The 27,887-nt window shown below is 41.8% G+C and overlaps 1 protein-coding gene across 1 annotated transcript; it reads left to right on the top strand.

The window, feature by feature from the left end:
- CRACDL (CRACD like) lies at positions 1-27,887 on the top strand. Its single transcript, XM_069876326.1, has 10 exons — positions 1-576; positions 1,536-1,701; positions 4,540-4,675; positions 5,033-5,194; positions 5,831-5,899; positions 9,102-9,332; positions 11,536-13,150; positions 24,091-24,290; positions 25,982-26,114; positions 26,897-27,887. Exons 1-10 carry the CDS (start codon positions 426-428, stop codon positions 27,040-27,042), a joined length of 3,009 nt encoding a protein of 1,002 aa, XP_069732427.1. The 5' UTR covers positions 1-425; the 3' UTR covers positions 27,043-27,887.

Genomic DNA, 27,887 nt, shown 5'->3' with positions numbered 1-27,887 from the left:
GGTTTGTTAAGGAAAAATATGTGCAGTTCCTTACTAACATTACTTGTACATGTTACCCAAGTGCAAAGACATGTTGTTTGTGTTCCTGGATAGATGCAGAGAGGGAGAGTCATAGAAGCCCACCTCCTTTGATGTGTGCTTTTAGAAGCATTTGAGAATCTCATCAAACTCAATTTTCAGTCAAGATAGGCTATCTGGTTAACTGAACCATAATGTACTATTGTCATATGAAAGTGGAAATGTTCTGTGGAATTTATTATACAGTAGCCTAATAAACTTTATCCTATGGGATTTTTTTATATTTTATGTATGTTTATGTATAGATATAATACATATACTTAGACATAGATTGTCTATGTATTTATATAGGAAAGCATACACATAATATATTATTTTATAATGTTGTGTTTTAGTAATTTGCCTATATGTATATATGCACATATGTAGAGAAGTACTGTTATTTTGTTGATATGACTGACACTTTTTCTACCTCCTTTAGTGACTGTCACAAGAATTCCTCCAGGATAATGGACCCTAAGATGCGAGAGACTGAAGGAGATGGAGAGGACAATTCAGGTAGAATTGCTCCCTTCTGCAGGGAATGAAAAGTGCTGTAACTTCTTGAGCTTCAATGCCTTAGCTCTGTCATAGAAGTAAATCTGCTTGGTTAGAGAATGCATTCTCTCTCTCTCTCCTCTGGTCTCCCAGAGCTGTTATATCTGACATTTTCAGGGGCTTGAAATAAGATTTTTATAGCATCTTGTGGCCAAGTTAACTTTTTTTCACCCAACAAGATCCAATGATAAGTGAAATGCTGACAGGCATGTCTCACAGTGCTGTCATGCCAACTTATATGGGGCAGGCACAATTTGATGGGATGTCTTGTACAAACACTCATTTAACTTTAAGTGTTTTCCTTCACAGAGCTGCAACTGATCCTAATTCAGGTCTTTCTGCACTGAGCAAATTAGCATTGCTTTTGAAGATTATTGCTTGATTTCTAGTTTAATACTTTGTGATCCATTGAGTCTTATAATTAGCATTCAGAATATTTTGGGATGTATTAAAAAACTGACATTTTACAAGCATTAACCTCGTGACACTGCATATTCCACCTGTGTAAGCCCTTTCTGTGTTTAAATTGGTTTTAGCAATGTTGTCCTTATCATCACTATTTAGCTTTCTTAGCAAAGGCGGTGCATTTCCAAACTGTAATTTCTTCTCTATATCCCAGGCTGTTAATACCAGGTTTTTCTTCACAGTCTAATTATCTCAAGAGGCAAGTAGAAACTCTGTTAGGAAAGATTCTGCACTGCAGGTTATTTCTTATGTGTCATAAACACTGCAGTCCATTCTCTAAGTTAACAGTAATTTCATTATATCAGTGTAGTCTCAAAAGACATTAGTGCAAAAGCAGACTGTGTTGCAATTTCCAGGAAAAAAAATCACTTATGCAGAAGTTATAAAAGAATTATTATTGTTCCAAGAACTTACATGTGCTGCTGGTTGCATCTTTTTTATTTTTCTTCACTTAGGAAAGAAAAAATCAAAGTTCAAATCTTTCAAAAAGTTTTTTGGTAAAAAGAAAAGGAAAGAGGCATCATCTTCTGGGAGCAACAGTCAGAAGTTATTCCAGTCAACAAGTGATGTTGTGGCCTCTCATGACATGCATGTTAATTATGATTCTGAAGATGAACTTGGGTAAGTCTTTGTATCTAGCTGGTAAACAAATACAGGATGTTGTTTGTAGATTAAACGCATTCAGAATGCTGTGTTCTCAAACAGTTACCTTTTTCAGGAAAGTGCAAATTAAAATGGGTAGTGCAAGACAAATCACAAGGGAATTGCATGGGGTGCAGCAAGAAATAATAACTAAAAAGGCTTTCATTTAATCATAAATGAGCCTTGGGTTGTCTTTTCAAAAGAATGTATTTCTCATCTTCAAAAATGAATTAGGTACTCATCTTATATCTTACTAGGATTGTCTTATGCCCCTAAGATGTAACTCCTAAGGACTGTTAAAGAAATCTAGATGCCTAACCATTTACTCCAGGTTTTGAAAGCAAGAAAGGGATAAGGGGATGACTGCAACTGCAATCAGCGGGAACCAGAGGCTGTAAAACCTTTATTTCCTCTGTACACGTGGGATTAATCTAACCAAAGGATAAATATCTGCATCTGACTTAGTCACCAGCTGCCTTTTATAATCAGCAGAGAGAAGTCAACATTACTAAGAAAGTTTGTATAATTCTTGTGTTGATGTCTGAAGACATTCAGATGTACTAGGTTCTAGAAATGGTTGGACTTGATGATCCAGTGGGTCCTTTCTATGATTCTATGAACATAAACGGGAGCCAGGGATGACTAATTCCAATGTAGACATCTGTGGTTTAACATCTGAAGTTAGACCAGATGAATCCCAGCCTGTGTATCTGTCTGCCTCTGAAAATCCTGTCTTCGTTCAGGCGTTACCAAAAATGTTGCCCATTACTAAAAGGTAACTGTGAGAAACCCAGTCTACAGTTCAAATGGGATTTAGGGTGGAAGGATGGACTGAAGAGCCGCTTGGCTGCCTGAAAAGCAAGTTCTTGTGTTGGTGGATGTTGTGCCTCTCAGAACAAGCCTCCTGGTCCTTAGGCGAGAAATGCTGCCACATCCAGGGATGGGAACGGCAAACCGTCCCGGACACCTAAAATGACATTTATAGGATACGGCCACCAGGCAGCGCCAAACAACCAAAAGAAATTATTAACAACTTTTTTTTTTTTTTTTTTTTGGTGTGTGGCATTAGCAGCAGTAATATCAGTCCAGCTTGAAGCTCCAGGACCTTTGGGCTGGCAGCACCAGATCTAGCAGTGGGCTATAGCATTGCTGTTCATCAGGGTACTTTTGAGATATGGATGGTCAGATTTTCTCTCCCTCATGCTCAGCTCAACAAGGTCATGTCCAAGTGGGTGTCATCTTTGGTTGTTTAGAGGTGTTCCTGTGCTGTTCCTTGTAGGGTTATTACATTATTGTTTCTTAATGTCTATTTAGACATGCAAAGACCAGGAAATTCCTTGAAAGGAAGGAAAAATAATTTGAGCACTCATAATCTGAAGAGATGTCTAGGGTACCCCCTCTGTGCATCCGGGAGGTATGCGTCTGCTAGAAAGAGAAAGCAAAGGTAGCATGCTGGGATAAACGTGCACATGCAACTATGCTGCTTGTCTGGCTGCTGTTGCAGCCTTTGTAAAATGTCCATTTGTTGATCAGCCGTTGCAGCCCTGACTGGCACCTAATTTGCGAATTGCTATAGATCTTTCTGACCTTGGATGCATTGCAGAGATCACATTTTCACTTAGATAAATTGTTCTTCTAATGTCTCTAACACATTAAGCAGAAGCAGCAGGTTTGCCTTCCTTCTGCAGCAGGAATACAGATCATCTCTTTCCTTCTATTGTTTTATCAAGCATATTTATAGCAGCCATTGCAAGGAAAATGTTACTTTCTGCCTTGTTTGTTTATGTTCCTGACTGTCCCTATGACAATATCTAAGATCCCAAAATACCCAGTTCTCCTCCTTCTTTTTTCTTTTTTTTTCCCCTTCTAGAATATCTGCTTAATTAATTTGATAGCTGCAGGAACCCAAACAGTTCTATATTCTGTACTCTAGTTTGTCACTTCATAGCTCTCCTATTTAAAATATTGAAAAGAAGGGAGTCCTAGAAGAAATGCTGTGTCCATGCATTTCTGGTCCCTGCTCAGTTAGGCTGTGAGCTAAGCTGAGGAAAATGAGCACAAAAGACCTCCTAGCAGCAGGAAACAAGGTATTTATGCCCCATGTGTACTATTTGCAAAAGTTACCGCGTGCATCAAAAGTAGGAAACAGAATATGAGAGAAGTGATCCACAAAACATCTCCCTCACTACCCCACAAAGAATGTCCTCTTAAAAATGAGTCCCCCAGGCTCTTAAGAGAGTACAGGACCTTATAAGCGTCTTGTAAGGGTTTATCAAATGGTTGTACGTGAGAACTCTATTGCCCGAAATATTTTTGTTAATGATCTGCATGGCAGAGATACATTAAATGCTGTATCGTGCTTAAATAGTAAAAGTTGCTTATTCTTCCTGTGATAATGGGCAGTCATTTGCAAGACATGTTCTTACATTAAGAAGCAAGAAGTTAGTCCATCTCAGGTACAGGACCCTTTCATTTTGCACCTGGGCTTGCTTGTGGCACTGTCACACCACCCAGCTGCTGGCTTCCAGCCAAGGAGCAGTAGCTTTTCCATAAGATGCATCTCAGATGCTGGAGTTAAACTGTCTTTAACCTTGATTCAGTTTGGTGGCAGATAACAGCATGTGCAGGTTTTTGTTTGGCTTTTAAAGGTGTTGCCTAGATTAGCCTGAATAACTGTATTGTATTCATGGAGAGGTCTGGCATCTTGTGCATGATGTACACCTATCTCCCCCTCCATGTTCAACCACCCGACTTAAGAGTAAGAGGACTGGCAAAAAAAAATTTGTATGATTTCACTCATTTTTTCTGTTATTCTAGGACACATAAAGCTATTATGGGAAGCAGAGCATTGTCGCATGATAGCATTTTCATCCCCGAGACCGGGCAAGAACCTGCAAGGCCAGTAAGGGTGTTTTCTCAAGAAAACATTTCTGATCGGATTAGAGCTTTACAGGTAATTTACACAACATACATTTTTTTCAAATGCAAGAGGTGGAATGTGTTTCCAGGCTTGATTTTTTTGGGATGATATTTGTGGTTGAACATTTGATTAGTAAGTATGATCTTCTGCAGCTTACATTAAACGTTGCATTTGTTAATTAGACAGAAGTATCATATCTTGGATCTTCTGAAATGGTAGTTACTAAATGTACAGTCGTTTGACTCCCTAAGAAAATATCTAAAGTGAGATGTCCTGTGACAATTCAAATGTGAAGTTAAAATAAAGGTAACTCACTGACCTGAGCTAAAAAATGTATTGGGGAAACCTCCGTGACTATCGCATGCTGATGTATTTTATGCCATGCTGAAGCTGAAACTCCAGCCTACTATGAAATTGGGACCTCCACCTCCATTGAGACTTCATGCAAAGCGAACAGAGGATGCTGGGACCAGTTCTGAAGATGATGGATTACCCAGGAGCCCTCCAGAAATATCTTTGCTCCATGAAAACCTAAATTCAAGCCCCACAAGAGTGAGTAGTTCCAGTGTTGACCAGTGTTTAATGACTTGTATTACCTATTTATGGAAGGCAGAATTAATTATTTGGTTTGCTTTATGTATCACTACTTTATCTCTGAACAATTCAGAAATACCTTACTCAAAATGGGAAAATTCTCTCTCTCTGTGTAAACAGCTATTTGGAAACTCTGTCCCTGTTAAAATATAAATATCATGCCAGAAAATGCAGAGCTAGGAAGGAGAGAATGTGTTTGTGTGTGTGCATGGGGATGCTGGGAGGTTTTTTAGGGACTACAGAGAGCTGCCAGGCATGAAAAAAAAGGCTGAAAAATCTGTATCCTCCCTTGAATGTGCTGATATGTGCTGACATAAGAACTCTTCTTTAATGTTTTTCTTCGGAAAAAGAAACATAAAAGATTTTGAAACTGTTTATTCCTTTTTAAATGATAGGTTTTGTTATACATGACTTCATTCTTTATCTGCACGTCTTACACCTTATGTTTGCAGTGTCCTCGCTAATACTTAAGACTATAGAGAAAAACAGCTTACATTGTCAGTATCTGTGTGCACTTTGTGTAGATGGTTTCTGCGAGTATATCCACCTCGTTTGTCATCTTTTACTGAATCTCTTCCTCATTCCATCCCACAGTTCTCTGACTCTCACAAGCACCTTAGCTCTTTGAGTTTAGCTGGAACAGGCAGTGAAGAAGAAGAACAGGTAACTTCTGCCAAATGTATTAAGGGCCAAGCAATTATGTATAGTAGTCTTTTAAAGAAATGTAAGGCATAAATATTACCTTGTTGCCTGTCTGCTACAAAACCCACCTTGTATGTATATAATTGCATGCCTGTCTGTTTGCTGCGCTTTTTTAATGCCTGTCCCTCAAACATAAAAGTTATGATTATTTATCAACATAATTCTGACGCCAAGTAATCTCCCGGTGATAATAATTAAGCCCCCTGGAATAGTGCATGTCCTTCAGCAAATTTTACAGACATGATTTAGTCTCCAGACATGGCCAACCAGATTTAGACACTGAAACAGTACCCCTTTTTTTAAAGATGTAAATTGCAGTAAAGCCTGCTTGGGTTACGTGCACAGGATAAAGGAGGAAGCTTGTTGAGGAGCCATGAACAAATCTAGATCTTCCAAAATCCACCCATCTCCTTGCTTTAAGTACAAGGTTACCTTGCATTGATATAGAGAGTGTTTGCCTGATAGTGGCTGACATTGCTGCTTAGGAATCTGAGGTTCAGGCTTCAGTCAGACTCTGGCCACGTGAGCCAGTACAAGCAGTGAATTTTGCTGAAGTGATGTTTTCAGGACTCGAGTACAGACAAATAGATGTCTTTCTTCAATCAGCAGCCAGCCGTTCTGGCTGATTAAAGGGTGGTTTTGAAAGGCTCTGAAGAGTCCATTTTAGTTGGCTGCAGCTGGAGTCATCGTGGAAACAACATAGGGGCGGAGTAAAGGAAAAGCGTTTTCAAGATATAGGAGGAGGGAATTGCAGAAAGGAAATAGAGAAGCTAGCCCTGAGCTAAGTATTTCTTGGTAATTATGCAAAATGTATTTTGAGGCCAGCTGCAGCAGGGCTCAGTGAAGATTTCTGGCCACACTTGTTAGAATCCACATGAAGCTGTTTGAAAAACTGTTTATATGCAGTGAAACGTTAATATTTTTAAAGAAAAACAAAAGAACATTTGAAGAAGATGTTTCTTGAAAACTGATATAGGCTCGCTGTGAATTTGTCCAGTCCAGATTCCTGTTTGCTAAAGGAGAATTTATGTCTCCCCGTTATTCCATTGACATCACTCTCTGACTCCTGAGATGCAGTGGTGACCACACAGCTGCTCAGCTTTTTCCACATGCCAGTCATTTAGCTCAGAGCTCTCCTCAGCTTGGTCCAGTGTCACGCAGCTAGGAAGTGGCCCCATCTGAAGGCTTTTCTCCCAAACCACAGTGTCTACCACCTGGCATTTTGGAGAGATTAGCCGTGTTTCTAGAAGTCAGAGAAGATCAACTTGCAGGAGCCGAGGAGTTCTGCACAACTCAGCCCTGAAGTTTTGAGCAGCAGTGACACCTTGCTGTGTCTTTGAAGTTTTTTCACCTGGATTGAAGAAGGGAGACAAGAATCATGACCATTCCAACCTGGCTTTGGGGATGGGGTCCCTCATGGCCTCCCACCTTGTGCCACCCAGTGTGACCAACTGAGCCACATGCACATGGGCTATGGGGAAAGGTGTCTACCTGCCATCTCCTCCTCTAGCAGGCTTCACTGGAAGCAGGCTTCGTGGGACAGGTGACTTCTGCAGCTAGCTCAGAGCTGGCATTCACTCAGGCTGCTGAAATTTAAGTAAGAAACCAGATTCTTGATTTTCCAGTGTAATGGCCAACACTGAGCACTGCCAAAGAGAAGACATGCAAAGTTCTCAAGGAAAAGCAGAAGCCAGAAAAAAGGCAGGAAAATAATGCCGAGCTTTGAAAAAGAACATGTGCTGCGTCTTTATCATGGAGCTGAAATGTCAATATATTCACTGTTAGGTACTAACATAAAATGCAGCCACGTATCATTTGTTGTACATTAGTCATGTTTGAGTACTAGACTGCAGATCTTGTAGAGTGAAGATTAATGAGACCATCCATTATTCAGCATGGCTGAGCTACATTGTGGGTTTTTTTTTAAAATAGAAAGAAGCTGTGAAGCCAGCCTCCACTAAAATCAATGGGAGTTTTCCCCTGGACACTGAGGAAGTTGTGTCAGGCCCTTGCTACACCACAGACTTATCTTTCGGTTGCAGTGCATAATACAGAATTCTACTTGCAGTACCCGTTGATGCTTTTCCCCTCCCTAAAGAAAAGGAACATTATCCTGCTCTCCCCTTCGTCCATCCAACTCCCTCAGTAAAATACCGCTTCTAGAGAAGGAAGAAAAAAGGAAAAAAAAAGAAGGAAGAAGAAGAAAGCCCACGGAAGAAACCGTGACAAAGGAAGAACGTTCCTGTAATGAACCAGAATTTCAAGCCTGCAAAGGGAGCACTGTAACTAGTTGTCAGAGGTCATGTCAATGCCATGACAGATAGTTTGGAAATATCATTTTGCCTATTTGCAAAACTGAATCTGACAAAAAGGAAGAACTCTTCTTAGGCTAATTTTTCATAAATTTTTTAGTCTCTTTTTTTGCATCAGCCCTGGGACTAAAGTAGTTTTTGGTTAAGTGCACAGGCAAGCTGGATTCCAGCTTCATGAAAGTACTGCACCCCTTGGAGCATTCAGGTGTTGTTTCTGGACGGGTTAATGGCTTCTAGTGGGAGTTGGCCATCATTTCCTTCCCCAGAATAGTCTACAAATGAAATTTTACACTTGAAGTAAACTTCCTAGTTATTTCGTGGATATAAATACATGAGGAAAAAACACGAGCTGACTTAAGTGTCGGTGCCACTGATGTTTGATTCTTTTGTCTTTAGGAGGGTGTTGTAGAGCTGGAAGGGACCTGATGACATACAGGAAGCTGGAGATGCTCCACCCCAGCATAACTGGGCTGGAGCCTAGATGCAGATGCGGGAGGACAGACACAGAAAGGAAACTGGCCCTTTAGGTTCCATAACTGAGTATTCTTCATAAATTGGTTTTCTAAAATATGCCGACCATGTATTTGTGTGCTTTAGATCTAGTTAAATGTGACTTGGTCCTTCCCACTGGACAGTATGTCATGATACATAAGCAGCTAAAAATACGGAATTGCTAACACTAGTACTCCACATGCAACATTAGGAAATGTAATGTATTTTAAAGAGCTGCCACATAGAAAAAGAGGCAACCTTTTAATGCCAAAAACCATGGCCACATATTTGTAGAATTGTTATTTTCATGTCTTCGTTTCTTTGTTTGATTCTCTATTTGTGGATTTTTTTCTTCCCAGGTTACATTGGGTCCTGTTTTGAGATCTCTCTCTACAGACAGTCAGTTGTTCCCTAGGCATGGAAGTGCCAAAATTGGAGCTCCCCAGATATCTGACAGTACCATCTCGCCTGCAGCAAATTTTGACACTCCACCTGAGCTTTCCTCTTGCTTGGATAATTCTGCTGCTAAACATAAGCTTTTAATAAAACCCCGGAACCAGAGATCCAGTAAAATGAGAAGATTTTCTCAGGTATTTATGAAGATAAACAGTGTGACCTTTGACATAAAACCAGAAAGTTCTCACTGAACTGTACATTTCAAACTCGGATATGATAAGGAAAGTCAGATTGTGGCATGGATATTTCATTGGGTTTTAATAGCTGTTATTTGATGAGGCTACATATCTGGAGTAGACACTAGGAACAGATTAAACATTGTGAGTTTACTTGTTATCTCTTTATGCAGCAGTTTATGTAACAATTTCTTCTTAAATTTACCATTACATACAATTTAGTATCTTGTTTGTGCTGCAGAAGATGGGGCTGACTGCTTCATTTCTTACTTAAAAAAACCTTTTTTGAAAGTATTATGATTGATTTGTGTACTTTTCCTAGTCTGAAAGATCCTGTCAAATCTTGAATCTTTGAGAGACTATTGATAGAGGAGCTGTTTTAACTTCCAGAATATAATTTGGCTTGTATTTTCAAAAGTATGGAAAGAATAAATTGTGAACTATTAGTTGGAGCCAAATTCTGTGCACTAGGGCTGTTCTGAATTCACACCTCTCCCTGTCCCAGAACTTGCAAAACTTTTATGTGCACTACAGAGACTTAAAATAAGTCTGCACAGAAAATAAATCATAGAATGCCAGGTTGGAAGGGACCTCTAGGATCATCTGGTCCAACCTTTTTTTACAGTTTAAATGAGATGGCCCAGCACCCTGTCAAGCTAAGCCTTAGAAGTGTCCGCTGTAGAGTAGAAAAAAAACATGTAACTGATTTTTTGTTATATCTTATGAAGGGCATGGCTTAATTTTTCTTCTTTCTCTCCTCTTTTTAGAACTGAAGTTTGCAGCTCTTGCTACAGTATTTGCACTTTATTGTTTGTGGTTTCTTTCAATGTTTTAAATACACTAAAGCCATGAAATTGGCTTGATTATTGCCGCGAATATTAATCTCTCAGTCTCTAAATACTACTGAGCTGATAGTCTGTGTTTTCCAAAATCTGTGAGTGATCTCTGGGCTCAGTAGAGCCTGGCTGTGAGTAACACTATGATGAGGCCAGTTATTTAGAAAAGCACGTAAAGCAATAACTCACTGATCAAGCTTCCTTTTCCATCATAATATTGTTACCAAAATACAATCACTTTGTCCAGTCTGCCTGTAAGCAGTCAGGTGACTGAGCCTTGCTGGTTTTCCCTTTCATGTCTTTTGATAATGCAATTTTTAATGTTTTCCTGCCCGATTCTGCCTGTGCACCTTGCTGCTGGCTAACCAATGTCTTCTGCTTTTATGTTCCTGTGTATATGGGTTATGAATGCAGGTGGCATTGCAGCTCTGCCTTTGCAATTGCACTTACAAAACATGAACTTGGAGTAACTCTAAAAGTGTCTTCAGAGTGCAAGTTTTTAGTTCTTAGAGTTAGGGCCTACATCCAAAATATATATTTACTCAATAAACTACAGTGAATCAGTGAGCTAATACAGGCCCCGTATGAAAGGGCATATTCAGCAGCTCAATAATGTGCTTTCAAATAATCCTGTGCTTTTAGCCGTTCCTTACCTAAAGCTTAATCACAAGACCTCACAGATAACTACAGATGCATTTATAAACTTATATCAAATAGTCTAACTCTTGAAAGAAGAAGACGACTCTTACATGAAGGAGTCATGGCTGTAATGTTGTACGGCAGTGGGATTAGACAGCAGACTGCTATATGGGGGTGACACTCAGCTGGCGGGGAGAGTCATAACTGGATGGACTTGTTAGGCTTTCGCTCTTCCTCCTCTGTACCGTTCCCTCTTCAGAATCATACTTTAAGAAGAATGGGTTGTTTTATTTTTAATGCTAGTACAGAGTAGCAAAATACAAAGGGACAGATTTTTCTCTTTCAAGTGTTGCTTTTTGCTGAAGAGCAGCACAACATGGCCAGTATCCTCTGGGGAATCAAGTGCCAAGGACAGTCCAACAGCCATTGTTTTGATGAACTTCCCATCTACAAAGGCATGAAAGCACTGGCTGTGCAGACGGAAATGTCACTCATTGCGTTTATATTGGTTAGATACAGTATTCCAGGAGCTGCTTAGATAAAAAAGCATCCAGTATGTGGGTTAGGAGAACAGAAAGCTTAGCATGGGAGGCAAGCATTGCCTTCCTCTCTGCAAGATCTCGGTTGTAAATGTAATGATGAATAAGAAAAAAAAAAGTATCCGTGATGTGATTCCTTTTTTACAGAGAACCCAATCTGAATCTCTGACTGATTTGAGCTGCACCCCAGAGGAAGAAGAAGATGATGAAAAGGAGATGCAGACAGACTTGCCAGATACTGTATTGAAAGCCAGCAATCAAGAACTGCCATGTGCCACAGCTGCAGTGCAGGATGTGGCTTCTTGGCCGAAGCCCAGAATGCCTGAGGACCTTCCCTCTGTTTTGAGACCAGCGATGACTAAGCACGCTTCTGAGTCTGTTGTCGTACAGGAAGCCCTGCTACCAGAGAATGAACCGGAGGGCTGCCAACCAGCACCGCAAACAACGTGCGTGAAGTCAGAGTCCTCATTGCTGCTAGAAGGCAAAGACTTCGTAACTTCTTCCTACTCCAGTCCAGAGAGGGAAGTACAAAAGCAAGAATATTGCTCAGAAACACCAGTTCTGTTGTCTGGGGATGTGACCGATGTGTCACTCAATGCCTTAAATCAAGGAAATAAGGAGCTTCCTACTATGTTTTCCATAAATAAAATACCATCTGAAGAAGATATTTCAAGTAGTAAGAATAGTATTGTTTGCTTGAAAGGATCAGATGAAAATATACAGAAAGATGATCAGTTACCTGTAGAAATGCCCTGTAATAAAGAAACAAAGAAAGAGGTTGATCTGTTGCCAGAGTCCAGCAAGCCATTTTCTATAGGTTTTTTCCAGCCCACAGACTCATTCCATGTTTCACATCTTTCTGCCTCAAAGCAGATGGGATCAGCTGCTTCCTGTTCTCTGGAGAAAATGAAGACTGAAGAAGAGGCAGCTGCTTCTGATAAGGAGAACAGTCTGTCACAGGTCCATAATGAGGAACTTTTGGGGAAGAAAGCTGAAAAAGCAGCCAATGAACTCAATGCCTTGAGAAAGTTTTCTGTTTCTTCTGCACGGGAGAGACCAAGGACCAGAAGCCTACACTTCCCCGAAAATTCAGACTTGGAAAGCTCATTAAAGACTGGATTCTCCCTGTCCAAAGCAAAGGTCTCCTCAAGAAATGAGAAGTGGAAAGAAGACTTGCAGAAGGAATCAGATCTGGAGGATGAAAAAGGTAACAATAAAAAGCAAACTTTGCTTCCAGGGTCCGATTCTGAGAACACAGGCCAATCTGCAAAAATTTTGGCTGGCTGTGTTTCTTCAGCTGTTGATGCAGTACCGGTGCCAAATGATTCTTTGGTGGCATCTCAGAATCATCCAAGCTGTGAAGATAGAAGTCCTTTTCAAGTGAAACTTAGATCCACTTCACTGTCCCTGAAATACAGAGAAAACTCATCAGCAGAACCAAAAGGGATTAAAAGATACAGTGCGGAGTTTAATTTAGAAAATGAGATATTTACTTCCTTTCTAAAAGGTGATAAAGCACAAATAAAAACCCCAGATGATACAAATATTGGTGATTCTTTAAATGAGAAGATCAAGCCCAAAGCCAAGTCCTCTGAACAGCTTAGCAGCAAACCTCCGTTGCCTAAAAAGCCAGCTCTGCAAAACGTAACTGCACCAAATGCTGCTGCAAAAAAGGAGAAGCAGGACAAAGCTATTCACACTCCTGAATCCAGAAATGAAGACAGAGACTTGGGAAAAAAGTCAAATCCTTGTAAAGTGCCTGGTAAGAATCCTAATACTTTATCACTCCTTAGCTCACAAGGAATGACCTTACCTGTGAGAGAGTGTGAGGCAGCCCCGTTCTATCAGTCACAACACTGATGAGCGCAAGCCGATGGCTCTGCCTTCTGTCATGTTGCTGCCTGATTCTCCCTTGCTGAAAAGATTATCAGCAGGACAGCAGAGAAAAAGTAGCAGCCCGAGTAAGATATTTTTGCCTGTGATTTTTGCATTGCAGGGCATTGGGGTGTTCAAAATGAAACTCAAAAATTAAAATGCATTAGCAAGTATCATGAAACAGAAACATCAAGCCACTAAGTGTCCCCATTCAGAGCTGCTGTATTGCAATTCAAAAGCCAGGAGCCCATATTCAGTGCAGTGCCCTACATGGGGTGAGTGACTCAGACCTCTAGACCTTCTTTTTCACCATAGCATTGAGTTCTGGTAACTGCCTGGCACACTCAACATGCCATGTATTTATGGTCTCCTGTGAGCTTTGCTTATTCATTTATCCATCTTTATCATTACTCATTCCTTGTTTTAAAACAAAAATTAACTACCCTGCAGCTTCCTGGGGTTTAAAGCCAGGAGAGACAGTAAGATTGTGTCTACTGCAGATTGTTAAATTTCACCCTGTTGTCTGTATTATACAATTAGGCTGGAGTTAAAAATAAAATAAATCAGTCCTCTGGAGACTAATATAGTGTGTGCTACAGGCAGAGAACAGAAAAGACTGGAATCGGCACCACTGTCTGAGCTCTTTGCAACAACAGTAAACAAGTTAGATGAAGTATACTCAAGCAATTCTAGGAGGAGACCTCTGCTCTTCACTTCAGAGAACAGCCAAAAGGGGAAAACCATCTTTAGATCTTCTGATATGTGGGAGAAACTTCTTCCCTGTCCTGTATCTGTGTGGTCATAAGTTTGATGTTAAGGAGGAGATGCTGGCCAAGAAAAGATTTCTTTGTGCCATTTCTTTGTCCCCTCCATGGTTGCTCTTCTCCAGCTGGCCTCAGTCTCTGAGCTTCAGAGTGGAGGAACACTGAGCCAAAAGAAGACCTCAGGACACAGCAGGCCTCTTCCTAGCCCAAGAGGCAACTTGCTGAAGCCCTGAGTAACAGCAGATTCCAATTGTCATCTGCTGCAGCACTGCAGATATTTGTGCAGGACTTTGACCACATTTACAGTTTTCTGCTCTCCCAGTAGCCATAAAGGAGGGGGATTCATTAACTCCACAGCAAGGCTTCCACAGCCATCCAGCCAGAACCTCCCTGCACCCTGCAGCCAAGGCACTCGACCATTGTATAATCTCAGCACTCCCTTAAAGGCATTTTCTCCTCTGCCCTGCCCTGAGGAGGAGTTGGATTATTTGTAGTGACACCCAAATCTCTGATCAATTGAGATTCTGGGGATGATTGTAGCAGAAACAAGTGAGGAGAGACCTAGCATGGTAGGGTTGGTCTGGCAGGGGATGAAGGAAAGCAGCAGAGGTACCGGCACTTCTTACAGTTTTTTTTTTTCACATCCCTCTTGCTGAGTCCCAGGGTGCCTGCAGCAGGAGCGGGGCGGGAAACAGTGCCGTGAATGCTGGAGGAGGGAGAGGGGGAAGAAATGGAGTTAGGGAGCACATTTCTCCTCCAGGCTTATCCTCTGGCTCCTCAGCCCTGTGATGGAGATTGCTGCCCCTGGGCTCAGGACTGTCCTCTGCAAAATAGGATCTATGGGTGAGAGATGTGCCCCGACCCCACTGGCAGGGATGTGCACACCTGGAATTGGAACCTAGCATTATAGGTCAAGGAACCCTGCTTTGGACATATTCCTTCATGTGACAGTAGCACCAAAATCTATATGGCCTAAAGCTGTTTAACACTGTACTTCAGATTGATCTGTGATTATAATTAGTCTTCTTCCTTATCTACTGCCCCACTGATCTAACTGTATCACCTTAAGCAAAGCTGCTATGATTTTCCATATATTTCCAGCTTTGAGTTGCTTGGTAAATGGTTCTGATATGTGGGCACGCCAGGATTCAGATAGCCTTTAATTTTAAATACAAAGCATTCTGCTCCACGCTGACGTGACATGCTTCCTATCTCACTGCAGACCTTTCTCCTTAGATATATGACCAAGCTTCTCCTTGTGCTGAGTTGCTACATCACCCTGAGAAGGGCCACTTGAGGTCAGTGGGTGAATGAGGTGTCCTGCCTCCTCTGGTTGCCCTGGCACTGCACTGGTTTTGGTGGGGTGTATGCACGATGACCCCAGAAGCAATGCCCATGTCCGAGATGCAGGAAAACCATGGGAAGCAATGAGGGCTCAGCGGGGGAATGCCCTTGCCCAAATACCATTTTAAGCTCTTTGAAACATTTTTCTCAGCCCAGTGAGTTGGGAGTGTGTCTTTGCAACTGCATGGAGCAGAAGTCGGAAAAGCAGAGTCAGCACAGCTCTTTGTGAATCACAGAATCATAGAATGGTTTGGTTCAGAAGGGACCTTAAAGATCATCCAGTTGCAACCTCCCTGCCATGGTCAGGAGCACCTTCCACTAGATCAAGTTGCTCAAAGTCTCATCCAGCCTGGCCTTGAACACCCCCAGGGATGGGGCATCACGATTTCTCTGGGCAACCTGTGCCAGTGCCTCACTACCCTCACAGTAAAAAAAAATTCTTCGTAATATCTAATCTAAATCTCTCCTCTTTCAGCTTAAAACTATTCCCCCTTGTCCTATCACTGCACTCCCTGATAAAGAGCCCCTCCCCAGCTTTTGTGTAGGCTCTCTTTGGAGCCTTCTCTTCTCTAGACTAAGCTGACCCAACTCTCTCAGGCTGATCACATGGCTTGCCAGACATCTCTGGCCTCCTGATCTGCTGGAACACCCATTTCTTTTTTTTTATTCATCCAACCACTCTTAATGCCGGCATCCAGCCCTCTCCTAGTCTTTGAGCTCAGCGTTCCTTTCAAAGAGCTGTGGTCACTGTCAGGAGACACTTTGTACTGACAAGACACTTCCTGCTGTGTGTTAAGAAATCCCTGCGCTGAAGAAAAGACAAGCTGTGAGATGGTGATGTAAGGGGGTGCAAGTTCCCTTCTCACGTACACTCATCTCAAAAAAAGTCAGTTCATTGTCTTGTGGGGTAAGCAGCAGCAATTTGTTTCATTCCGTTCAATTTTTAGCTTTTCCATGCTCCTGGTAGCAAAGGAAAAAGCAGCACTGCAGCTCTCCAGAGTTTTCTAGAGAACTAGCAGTGGATTGCTTGACCTCTGTTGGGCTGCAAGGTGGCTCTTCAACAGCCGCATGTGATTAGTCACCCCAAGGAGGAGTCATTTTTAAGTTTCTGGAGCTAAAGGTGCAAGTCTTTGCAAGAATTGAAAGGTTAAGCTGTGTCGTTTGGGGTTGATACACTTTGCTATAAATCCTGTAAAGGGCAGGAACAATTAACGTATGCTGACAGGTTATTACAAGAGCAAAACCATAAGCAGTACCTGTGTGAATGTGCATATTAGGATATATAAAAATGAGCAACTGAGAAGCTGTAGTGGGGAGACATGCTCTAAGAAGAAAGGAGCTCAGGGAGGGACAGTGAACATAATGGTGAATGAAATTGGTGTCTATTGTCTGGCAAATACAGGCTCTGAAATTACAAGAAAAATGTTTCTGTCAGTATGAAAAAGACATTGCTTTAATGCTGTCCTGGCTACAGCTGAAAAGAAAGCTTCCTTTTTTTCTTCCAAAAGAAGTTGCTTTTTCGGTTGTGTCAGGTTATTTTGCAATATGGCTGTTTTCCAGCAGGGAAACGGACTTTGATGCAAACATAGCAGTTTCTTGGGTAAAAAAAGACTCTTCTGGCATCAGTGGGATAGATCGAACCAGAAGTCAAACACAGAGCAGCTCAAAGAAGAAAGAAATGTCAGAAATACTTGGCCAAATCTTTTGGAATACCTTTGTCTGAAATTAAGGAATTGGGTGTGTACACTGACACAAATACGTATAGTGCTTTAATAAACAAAGGGAAATATGTAGGCCAGGATATACTACATGCCATGTGCATTTGTAAAGCCCTTCTTAAAATAACTGGTGTTTTATAAATGAGCAAAGATACAACAGTGTGGAATTAAATATGTATGCATGAGCAGTGCTGTAAAACAACCACACTGTTGTATACAAGGGGGTGTTATCTCCCTGGGTAAAGTTGTTTGGATTAATTTTGAGTGTGTGTGCTGTTAAAATATGCAGGGAAACCACAAGTTAGCTTTGCTTGCTGTGAGAGGTATGATTTTCAGAAGGCTCTAATATTCTGCCTCTGACCTTTTGCCTGCACAAATATATGTGAAGAGCAACCATTCTTCTTCAAACTTGCAGGTTTCATTTTCAGGTATGAGATTTAAATGTTCTAAAAAGCCTCTGCTATATTTTGTGCACACAAAGGCTTTTAGATTTAAGGAAAATGAGTACAATATCTGAGGCCATCTCTAAAAAAAAAATAAAATCCTAAATATCAGGGTAATGTTTAAATATGTCTTTGTAGTGTTTATCCATATAAGCAGTACATCCTCCCCTAAATGCACTTGAATACACAGAGTATATCTGTCTGTCAATAGGTAGAAATAGGTCTCTATTTCTCTTTCAATTTCTGTACGTACAAACCAGTGCACAATAACAAGCCCATCACAGAGCTCCTTTCATACATAAAGATTAATGTTTTATCTTCATCTTATTGTTCACACAAACAGCCTGACGCACATTAAAGAATAATATCCAACTATCAATGGGAAGCGTACACATTCATTTCCACAATATTTAGGCAGAAGGAGAAATTTCCTCTAAGAGATCAGGGCAATCAGAGCATTAGTCTCCGAGGAAAAAGAATAAAACCTGCTGTAGTAAGATACTGAAAGAAAGAGAAAGCTGCATTTAATGAGGCTGCAGCAGGGGAATTTCACCCCCCTTAGGGACCGCTGAGGTAGCCAGCCCTGCTGCTGTCAGACTCAGATGAGCAGAGCTCAGGTGATTCTGATCTGTGGGAAGGAATTGAGAAGGCGTCTCTGGTTCACTTGGCTTCAGGGTTTATCATCAGTGGTCAGTCTGGAAGCTGAGGAAGTTATGAGGAAAGCAGACAGAGCAGCTGGTCTTGCAACTGTCCATGTGTGTTTGGTGACTGTGGGAAAGAGGTGAAGGTAGGGCTTCTGCAGCCTTTGTGTGGGGTTTCAAGTGGCAGCAGAAGACCTTGGTAGCCGACATTAAATGCGAGTTTTTATACATGGTGACATTACGCACAGAGCAGTTTGACAAGTTCTGACCTGGTATCTTCCCATTGTCGGTGACTTATCCTGATGGAAAGAAGGGACTCGCTTGTCTTTCAGAAAGCCTTAGGCCAAGTTAGCTCAAAGGAAACCAAGGAAAGATGCAATCATAAGGTTAAAACTGACTGAAAAAGAGTCAGATCGCTGACGGCAATATCCTTTAATAGCTTATGAAGTTATTAAGTAGTGAGATGAATAGCATATTGTTTAAAATAACATGTTGTACTAATAACTGAAGAATATGATTCAGATTTTAGTTTTATTCATAAAATCTCCCAAGCGTAATGTGGAAGCAAGAGCCTCAGCCTTGTTTCGTCATAGGAGAAGTGAAATGGAGTGTTTGTGGTGGCATTAGCCTGTTGAACTCGCATAGCTTCTGATGGAGGATGCCACTGCTTGCATTTCATACTATGTTGTCTCCCTAAAAGTGGCATTTACCAGCCGGGAACTGTTGCACTAGCTGCTGTGCACGTGACATGCAGCAGAAATAGGAATTAGATTGTACTTTTGAGTACTATCAATTCCACTCTGACTATCCAGTTCCTTAAACATTGTTCTTTGCCACGTGGTGGACCATAAAAGCATGCATAATACCTCATGACCAGATGAGATAACGTAGGGAGGGCTTGTTCAAGGTGATCAGACAGCCACTGAACTGATGAAGATGTGCAAGCAGCTTTTCTTTTGTGAATAATTGCTTTGCGGGAAAGCTTTTGGCCTCTTGGTGCCTCTCAGCATACCAAGAGCTTCATAGAGTGTCTCAGATCACCTTAAACTGCCAATTTATTCACTGTACTATCTCCTGGATTGCTTCACCACCTTTCATCCTCCTCGCTGAAACAATGGTGCATGTATACTGCCAAGAAACCTCCTCTAGTTGGAGGTGAGAAGATGTAAAGGACCTCTGGGCAATGGGAAGGATAATGAATAGTGAATACATCTCTTCTACTCCTTAGAGTAATTCTGGCTGACAGATGTAGAAATTCCTGCATGTGTTGCATCTGATAATTTTTTGCTGAAGAGAAAGCATTTCCCCTGCATTGCCTGCCTGGCTTTCCAAAGCAGAGACTCTCACAGGAACAAAGGCAGAACATAATTACTTAAACAAGAAAGCCCCTCCCAGAAGCAGATCAGCTCTCAATCCTGTGTAGGTGATAGCAGTCTGCTGTCCTAAGTCAGGCCTGTACAGATACATCTAAAAGCTCTAAGATGATGGTAAAGAGCTTTTCTTCCCTACTCACAGGGGCATTCTGATACCATCTCTTATGGGATGATACTTCGTTCTAATTTGGCTGCTGTCTAATTGGCATGACTAGGATGTCTGGCGTCTTATTACAGAGAATTGTCTGAAGAGCCAAAGTGCTTGATGCCTTTGTTCAAAATACCTGCCTTATGAAAAACATTGTTCTAACAGCAGCCTCCAGACATATGGCTGTGGGACCAGGAACCCTGTTGTGTAGGCAACGCACACTGAAATAACAGAAAGATGAATCTTAAATCCATGAGGATGACAGAGAAACAGGAGCACAGGTAGCAGTAAGACCATTACATGCAGTGCAATAAATAGAGCCCAGACATAGCAGTTATTTTGTCAGTATTGATTGTGTGGTGGGAGCAGAAGAGGAACAACGTGCAGTTCAGTTGGTGTTCACAGAAAGCTCCTGTGGTGTGACAGGGAAAAATGGGGCAAAATATAAAGGGTGATCTTGAATCACAGAGACGAAGATGTGCATCACTAGCAGCATCGAGGCAGAAACCAGGTTCCCAGTATCTTTGTGAAGCTGGTGGGGGAATTGAAAAGGGCCTTCTGGGTACACATGGATGTTTTTGAGATCTGAGACATTGCACACACTGAAGGAAGGTATAATGGTGGTAGAAAAGGATGTGTATGGTGGTGTGTCTGTAGCTGGACAGTCAGAGAAGCCACCATGTTTAATGGGATGGAGCTATGGGATGAGTCCAACAGGAGACGCCGGGTTTTCAATGGAACTTCATAATACTGAGCATAACTGTTAGAAAAGAGTGTGCAAGGAAAATGAGTTCACTAATTTGGATAGAAGGTGACTAATGTGAAAAGCTGTATTATGTACTCAGTGGGGGATCCTCAGTTCTGAGGAACACAAGATATCACCATCGCCTTCAGTAGTGGTGGTCAGTCTGTGCACCACAGTAGTGCTTTGGCAACCAATGAAGTGTTTGCTGGGTTTGCTGGGCAAAGGACTGATAGGTCCTGCCTGAATTGCTCACAGCCTAAAAAACGGTGCAGATGGGTTCAAGAGCATGGCCTACAAGCAAAGGAGGGAACGTGATGGCAAACACACTACTAGGCATCAGATCGAGTCAGCTGTATGTTTTAACTTGTGAAAATCCTAGGGAAGTTTGTCCTAAGATGCTCAGAGAAGATGGGCTAGCAGTCCTTGAGCTGCTAGTGGTTATCTTGGTGAACTGGGGAAGATAAGGGGCACTCCAAAAGGTGACACATCTTGAAAAGGGAGGTGAGATGGAGAAAAGAGACAGGGAGAAAGGATGTCGTATAGCACTTAATACTGAAATGCTGAAAGGAAAGACTGTGCTATTTCTAAATGTCCTCAAGATAACACAGATAAAAGTTCGAACCAACATGGCTTGATCCAGAGCAGACAAATTAAACGATAACTGGTATCATAGGGCATTCCTATAAATAAATACCATCTTGGTGATGTTATTCATTAGGTTGATACAAAGCTACTGAGCGTGCCAACTAATGAGTCACTGTCATATTAGATGGTGGCCACTTTAGGTCTGACACTGTTCAGTATATTTAAGGACATGGGTGACAGAACTAAGTATGTGCTCATGACATTTGCAAGTATGACCAAGCTGGAAAGCCTCTGTGCATAGTGGAGGACAGGTAACAGAAATAAGGATTATCTTGAGAAAGTGGAAACATAGTTTGAAAATAATATTTTCATTACGGACAAGTAGAAAGTTCTGTTATGTATGTGTTCAAAAATAATCCGATGCACAGATACCAGTGGGGGATGGAAGAGGGAAAGTAACACAATCCGGAGCTCACAAATGAAGTACAAAACTTCAATAACCTAACTCTGAAACTCATTGTACTGACTGATGTATACAAGAGACCATCTCAAGTGAAGTGGGGTAGTCCTTCCACTTCAGCTGATGCGAGCACCATTTCATCTCAAGTGCTACGTGCCAGTTCTGAGCACTGTGTTTTGAAGAAGATTTGAATAAATTAGAACAATTCCTACAAAAGCAAGTGTGATCTAGAGAATATGACTTCTCAAAAAAGATAAAAAAATAGGGAAAACATGATTTAAATCTTCAAATGCGTAAAAGCCTGCTGCAGGGAGGCTATGAGTAACCTCCTTGTGTCTATAGTATATAAAAGAAAGAGTTAAGGATTTAAATTAGAGTAAGGAAGGTTTAACTTACCCAGCAGGGAAAAGATCAAGTAGAAAAAGAAGAGCCAAGACACAGGATAGGTGCTCTAGGGAGCCTCTGAGATCTATCCTGTCTCTGGGGGACTTCAAGAACAGGTTAGATGATGCATATTTGTCAGGAAAAAGTTTATGTGAAATTGATCTTGTAACAGATCTTGCCTTGCAGCTGAAGGATAGACTAGACGGTATCTTGAGATCTCTCCCAGCCTTATACTCTATCATTCTGTAAAATGAGACCCAAATGAAGTGAGGGCAGCTAGTGAAAGAAGGGAAGGAGATTATGGGAGAAACAGCTGTCATCCTGGAAAGACGGGGCGTAGGTGGGCTGCGGAGAATCGGAGTGACTTACTGTGCAAGAGGGAGGGAAATTCCTTCAGTATTCAGGTCCCCTGCTTTATCTGTGCCGCATTTGCAACCTGTTCCAGTGCCTCACCACCCTCATGAAGAATTTCTTCCTAATAATGAATCTAAATCTCTCCTCTTTCAGCTTAAAACTATTCCCCCTCATCCTATCCCTGCACACCCTGATAAAGAGCCCCTGCTCAGCTTTCCTGCAGGCCCCCTTTAAGTACTGGAAGGCTGCAAAAAGGTCTCCCCAGAGCTTTCTTTTCTCCAGGCTGAACAACCCCAACTCTCTCAGGCTGAGAGAGTTGTATGAGAGGTGCTCCAGCCCTCTGATTCTCTTCATGGTCCTATTCTGGAGTCATTTTTGTTCCTGTTTTAAACCATGCAGAAGCTCCACACTAGTTGGAAAAATGACTTTTGGGTGCAGTGTGAGCCAATGAAGATGTGGAGAACCTTGTGGCTGGAGCCAGTAGAGGACCTGAAGCTCTTCTCTTCGTCCATTTCTGCTCAGTGTATAGACAGAATTTCCCTTCACAGAATATTTGAATACCAGGTATTTCACTTCCCCATACCTCTGGATACTGCCCATCCCTGGGTAGCAATTAAGAGGACATCAGGGTAGCGCTTTTGACCCTTTAGCCTAGGAAGTGCTTTTTTTTTCCTTGAAATCTTTTTTTTTTTTTTCCTTTTTCTGAAATCTCAGTTCTGGCAGAGCACGATGAAAGTGTCTGGACTCAACAGAGAGCACGCTCAGCATCAGTGGAGATAAATCAAAGTAAACCTCACAGCAAAAGACAATGAATTAACCATTTGGTTTTAGCAGTATTCCTGTGTGTTCCGATGCCACAGACTGTTGTGCTCACTCACCCACAGCACCCGCAGGCACCAAGGGGGTGTGTGAGGGAGACTGCTCCTAAAGAGGTGGAAGGGGGGCAGGATCAGGGCTAAAGCATCGGCTGCTGCTGCGTGGACATGGGGAGAGTGGGAGCCAAGGGCAGCCGCAGTGGGCGGGTGTTGCCTTTGCAACGCTGCAGTCCAGCTGTGTCCAACTTTGAATCGGCCACTGCTTGTCTCTAAGAGGCCACAAGAAGGACGTTGACATGCTGGAGTGTGTCCAGCATGGGGCAATGAAGGTGATGAAGGAGTTGGAGCACAAATCTTATGAGGAGTGGCTGAGGAAAACGGGACTGTTTACCCTGGAGAAGAGGAGGCTGAGGGGAGACCTTATCGCTCTCTACAGCTCCCTGAAAGGAGGTTGTAGTGAGGTGGATGTTGGTCTCTTCTCCCAAATAACAAGTGACAGGATGAGAGGAAATGGCCTCAAGCTGTGCCAGGGGAGGTTTAGATTGGATATTCAGAAAAATTTCATTACCAAAAGAGTGGTAAAGCATTGGGATGGGCTGCTGAGGGAAATGGTGGAGTCTCTGTCCCTGGAGGTGTTAAAGTGTAGATGTGGCACTTTGGGACATGGTTTAGTAAGCAAGGTGGTGTCGGGCTGATGGTTGGATTTGGTGATCTCTCTTCAAGGTCTTTTCCAACCTTAATGATTCTATAATTCTGTGACTAAGGGAGACCTTCGAAAATGGGTAGATTAATGAAGCTTGATTGATGTTTCTGCTTCTCCCTCAGGTGAGATTAGTGACACTCCAGCTGTAGCTGAATAAAGATGCAAAGATTTTTCACTAGTAGAATAGTAACTTAAAACAGTGAGCACAGGCTCTCTGGAGGGCAAACTAAATGGAATTCCTATTCACTCAGGCTGGTCACATGCCCTGGGTCCAATCAGCATATTGAGCAAATGTGATCTAATTAAAACTCTCTTTCAAATAACCACATGCAAAAATAATCTATCAACAGAGAGAAGCGCGCCTTCCCCAGTGGCTGCTGGAGACTCCGGAAGAGATCCCGACAGTCCCTCAGAGCCGGTGTGGATTTCCATCGCCAGGCAAAAGCAGAGGGGCATGCAGCAGGAGCAGGAATCTGACAGAGAAAAACTTGTGGCTCCTGATGTTAAGCCAGATACAGAAAAACAGAATAAAGAGAAGGAACGAACAGAGGTACTCGCAGTATAGATTTGTGAGGCTTTCGTTTCACCTTCCTGTAGTATTGTTTGGATTTACAGCTATATTGCCAGTCATGCCATAATGATTATAGGTACTTAATGAGTAGATTTATAAGTAACAAAGACAGTCCTCTCAGAAATGTGTTGCAGATTCTGAGTCCCTGGACTATTTGGATAAGTAATTTTATATCTCTGAGAAATTCTGGAACTATGTGAGGTGTGTAAACATTCTTGGGTGCCGAATACCTACTTACTAGATCTCATGTGTGTATTGCATGCTAAAGTACCCAAAACGAGGTGCCAAACTGTACAGTCTCAGATCTCTCTCAATTGAAAGGGAATACATTCTCTTTTACTATCATACTAAACACAGCATTTCATTGAACCTCCTATACTTCCTGACTGATTTAACACTGAATGAACAGCTCAGTCCCAGAAGCTCCTGGAAGTGGAATTGGATAAAAATAACTTTTTGCACTTGCAGGCAGTGCCAAGATATAAACTCTGCTTCTCTGTATACGGATAATTCGAATGGCTAGTGTTGCTGTGGAATGTGGGCTGGCGTTGCCTTTTCAAAAATCCCGTGCAAAAGAGGGTGGTACCTGTAAGTCATCAGCCCACACGACAAAGCCGTGCTAGCAGAAGCGCTTGGCGTTAATCCAGAATATTAACAAGGCTTCCCTGGTACTGGGCAAGCTCCTGGAGGCAGCAGAGTGCGAGTGCTGCCGGTATCACCTCCTCCTGCGCAGTAGGAACCCTGCACTGATGCAGAAACGTGTGCACCCTGTACCAGTATAGCATTCCCAGTGCAAATGGCCTACTTTCTTGCTTCAGATGGTACAGTGAGAAACCCAGATAGCTGTATTTTATCCTGGAATAAGAGAAGAACTCTAGATGATGAAAAATAACAGTAGCTAAATTAACAAGAAATGATACCTAATCGAAGGTCCAGGCAAGATTGTGACCTGCAATAGTGCTCATCATTGTCACAGCACTTAAAACAACAAGGGTTTAAATGGTCCCAAAATAAAGTTTCTGTGTCAGAACAGGAAACTCCAGATTCTAGCTGACAGTATTCCCTAAAATCATTCCATGCATCTTATTTCCCTATATTAGCTAACAGAAACATGCCAAGAAGCTCCTGACTACTGCACATGAGACTACTCCCACTTTCTCTTTCTCCCACATGGTACCATGCACTGTCACTGCAGGGTAGTTTTTGATACCGGCAAATAAATCCATGGGAGGATGTGTTTGATTTCTTTCTTATGGAAAATCCATTTACCGTCAACCCTCCAAAAATACAGTGCCCTAACCCCCAAAGTCTGGAAGGTGGAAGGAAAATATGAGAGAACAAGGCTCTTTCCAAATCCTGTATATGTTAGTAGAGGTGTGCAAAGGGCTTGGAATACATTTTGCCCTGAAGACTATAACAACTTACTCACAGATACCATTAGGAATGAGAGATACAGAGGGATAGTTTTAATTTAGAAAGTTGAGTATTATCATGGATGCTGACATGGTTTCAACTGGAGCTTTCCGAACAGCTCAAGTGAGAGATTTGGTACCAACATGCGATGAGTGTGTGTGGTCTTTGGATGCCACATCCACTCCCTTTCCTCGAGTTCTTCCAAACTGGTCTCATTCTCTTTGCATTACTTGGATTTTCTCCCTCTCTGTGCCTAGGGGTCAGTGAAGCAGCAACGGAGCAAACCACTCTTGCCACCTAAAAGCCCTTCTGAAGAACATTGGAGGGAAACAAAGTCTGAAGTGAAGGAGCTGCTGCCGAGGACCAATTCTCTTTCACATTATGTCCCTGGTAGGAAATAAAATGCTTAAAATGTAGTCTCTTACCTCACAACCTTGCTGGAAGAAACCCTGCTTGACTGTGCTGGAAAAGGAATAGGGACTAGATCCTAATCTCTTCCCCAGCCCCACATTGGTAAACTCTTTTCTCAGCACACATGCCTGGGGATTTATTTGGCAGCATCCTCCTTTTACCACCTTGATTACACTGTAGTCAAAACTCTTGTTAAAAGACATGTAAATTGAGAGCACTAGGCCATTTCACAGGGCGGGTGTGAAAAGTAAAACATATGGGGAATTATTTTCAATAGCCTTTCATTTTAATGTGGTTTCCTCAGGAAGGTGGAATGATGTGATCGCAAACTGTCTGCCCACCAGTCCTCCCACAATAGCTTTGAATCTTTTTGGTAAATTAAAATTTGAAAGAAGAGCAGAAGTTTGGAAGGTAATAAAATTCCGGTGAGTCGGAGGCTGAGTAAAGGAGGAATTCGCAGATGAATGCTCTTGCTAATGAAGAGAATTTCTCTTCTTTGGCCTGGGTGTTAACATGGGGAATCTAGGTCATGATGTTGGTTTTCATAAATTTAGGACCAAAAGATATTACTCATGAGAAAAGCACTATATTCTTTTGAGCACAGAATGTTTATCGCCTCAGTAACATCCTGCAGAAGAAGCTTCCATGTGAAAAGTAAAGATTTTCTACCACAGGGCAAGGCATGAGAAGATTTTAATGAAAAAACTAGGCTGTAGAGCTGCAGAGCAAGTGAACATAAAATGCCTGTGTTTTATTCACAGTAACACCATCATCAGCACTGGTGGATAAAGAGGAAATAAGCCACTTTAAGAAAGCCAGAAATGCTGCTGCAGTTCAGCCATCGTGGATGGAACTGGCCAAAAAGAAATCGCAAGCTTGGAGCGATATGCCACAGATTATAAAATAGAACAATGCAAACAGATAGCCTCTTTCAGAATTAAGTCAACTACTTAACTGAACTTCTACAGACCAGCTAATCGCAGTGAAGAATCTCTCGAGACAGGAGAAGGGGTTTATTATATAGCTGTGGAGAAAGTGTGCAATAGGTGCAGTCAAAAAGTTTACCTTCAACTTTGTAGCAATCAGGATTGCAACGGCAACGGATTACTTAAATTATGCTGAGGACATACTTATCCTTTGGAAAATACAACTTTTGCCTTATGTATTTCCTGCGTTTTCTGCTTTTAAGGATGTTTGCATCAAAACAGGATCTTTGCTAAACTTTGCTGAATTTCGGTTGTTGCCGAAACTTTTATTTGTTGTGGTTTTCTCTGTTCACATTTATAAATTGTGCTCTAACATCCTGATTCTGTTGATGTGTTTCACTGGAATTGCCTGACACTATTTCAACCAGAGCTGTTTGGAGGTGTTCATGAACAGCTACTCCATTAAAATGTGTTGCTTAAGCTACATATTTGCCTAGCTCAGCCAAGGGGTCTGGTTTCTGGGCTTAGGTTACATTTCACAAGGCACAAATACGCACATTTATGCGTGATCATGAATAAAAAGTTCCTCAGCCCTTTCTGTGAGCTGGCTTGATTGCACAGCGTTTGCAAGGAAACTGAACTGCAACTGGAAGTTCATCAATGCATTCACAGTTACTTTCCTACCTGAATTTATCTGTTTGCAACTGGTTTTCCTTTATGTGAAATCATCATTTTTGGTTAAGAGAAATGTTCGTAGCAATGAACGACACGAATTTAGTTAAAAAGTAAGAACTGAAAAGCCTTCAGCTAGAGTTCAAACTGAAAT

This window comes from Phaenicophaeus curvirostris, chromosome 1 (genome assembly GCF_032191515.1).
Source record: "Phaenicophaeus curvirostris isolate KB17595 chromosome 1, BPBGC_Pcur_1.0, whole genome shotgun sequence".
Classification (NCBI taxonomy): Eukaryota; Metazoa; Chordata; class Aves; order Cuculiformes; family Cuculidae; genus Phaenicophaeus; species Phaenicophaeus curvirostris.
Note: the sequence above shows the minus strand (reverse complement) of the source record. Positions and strands in the feature narration are given on the sequence as shown.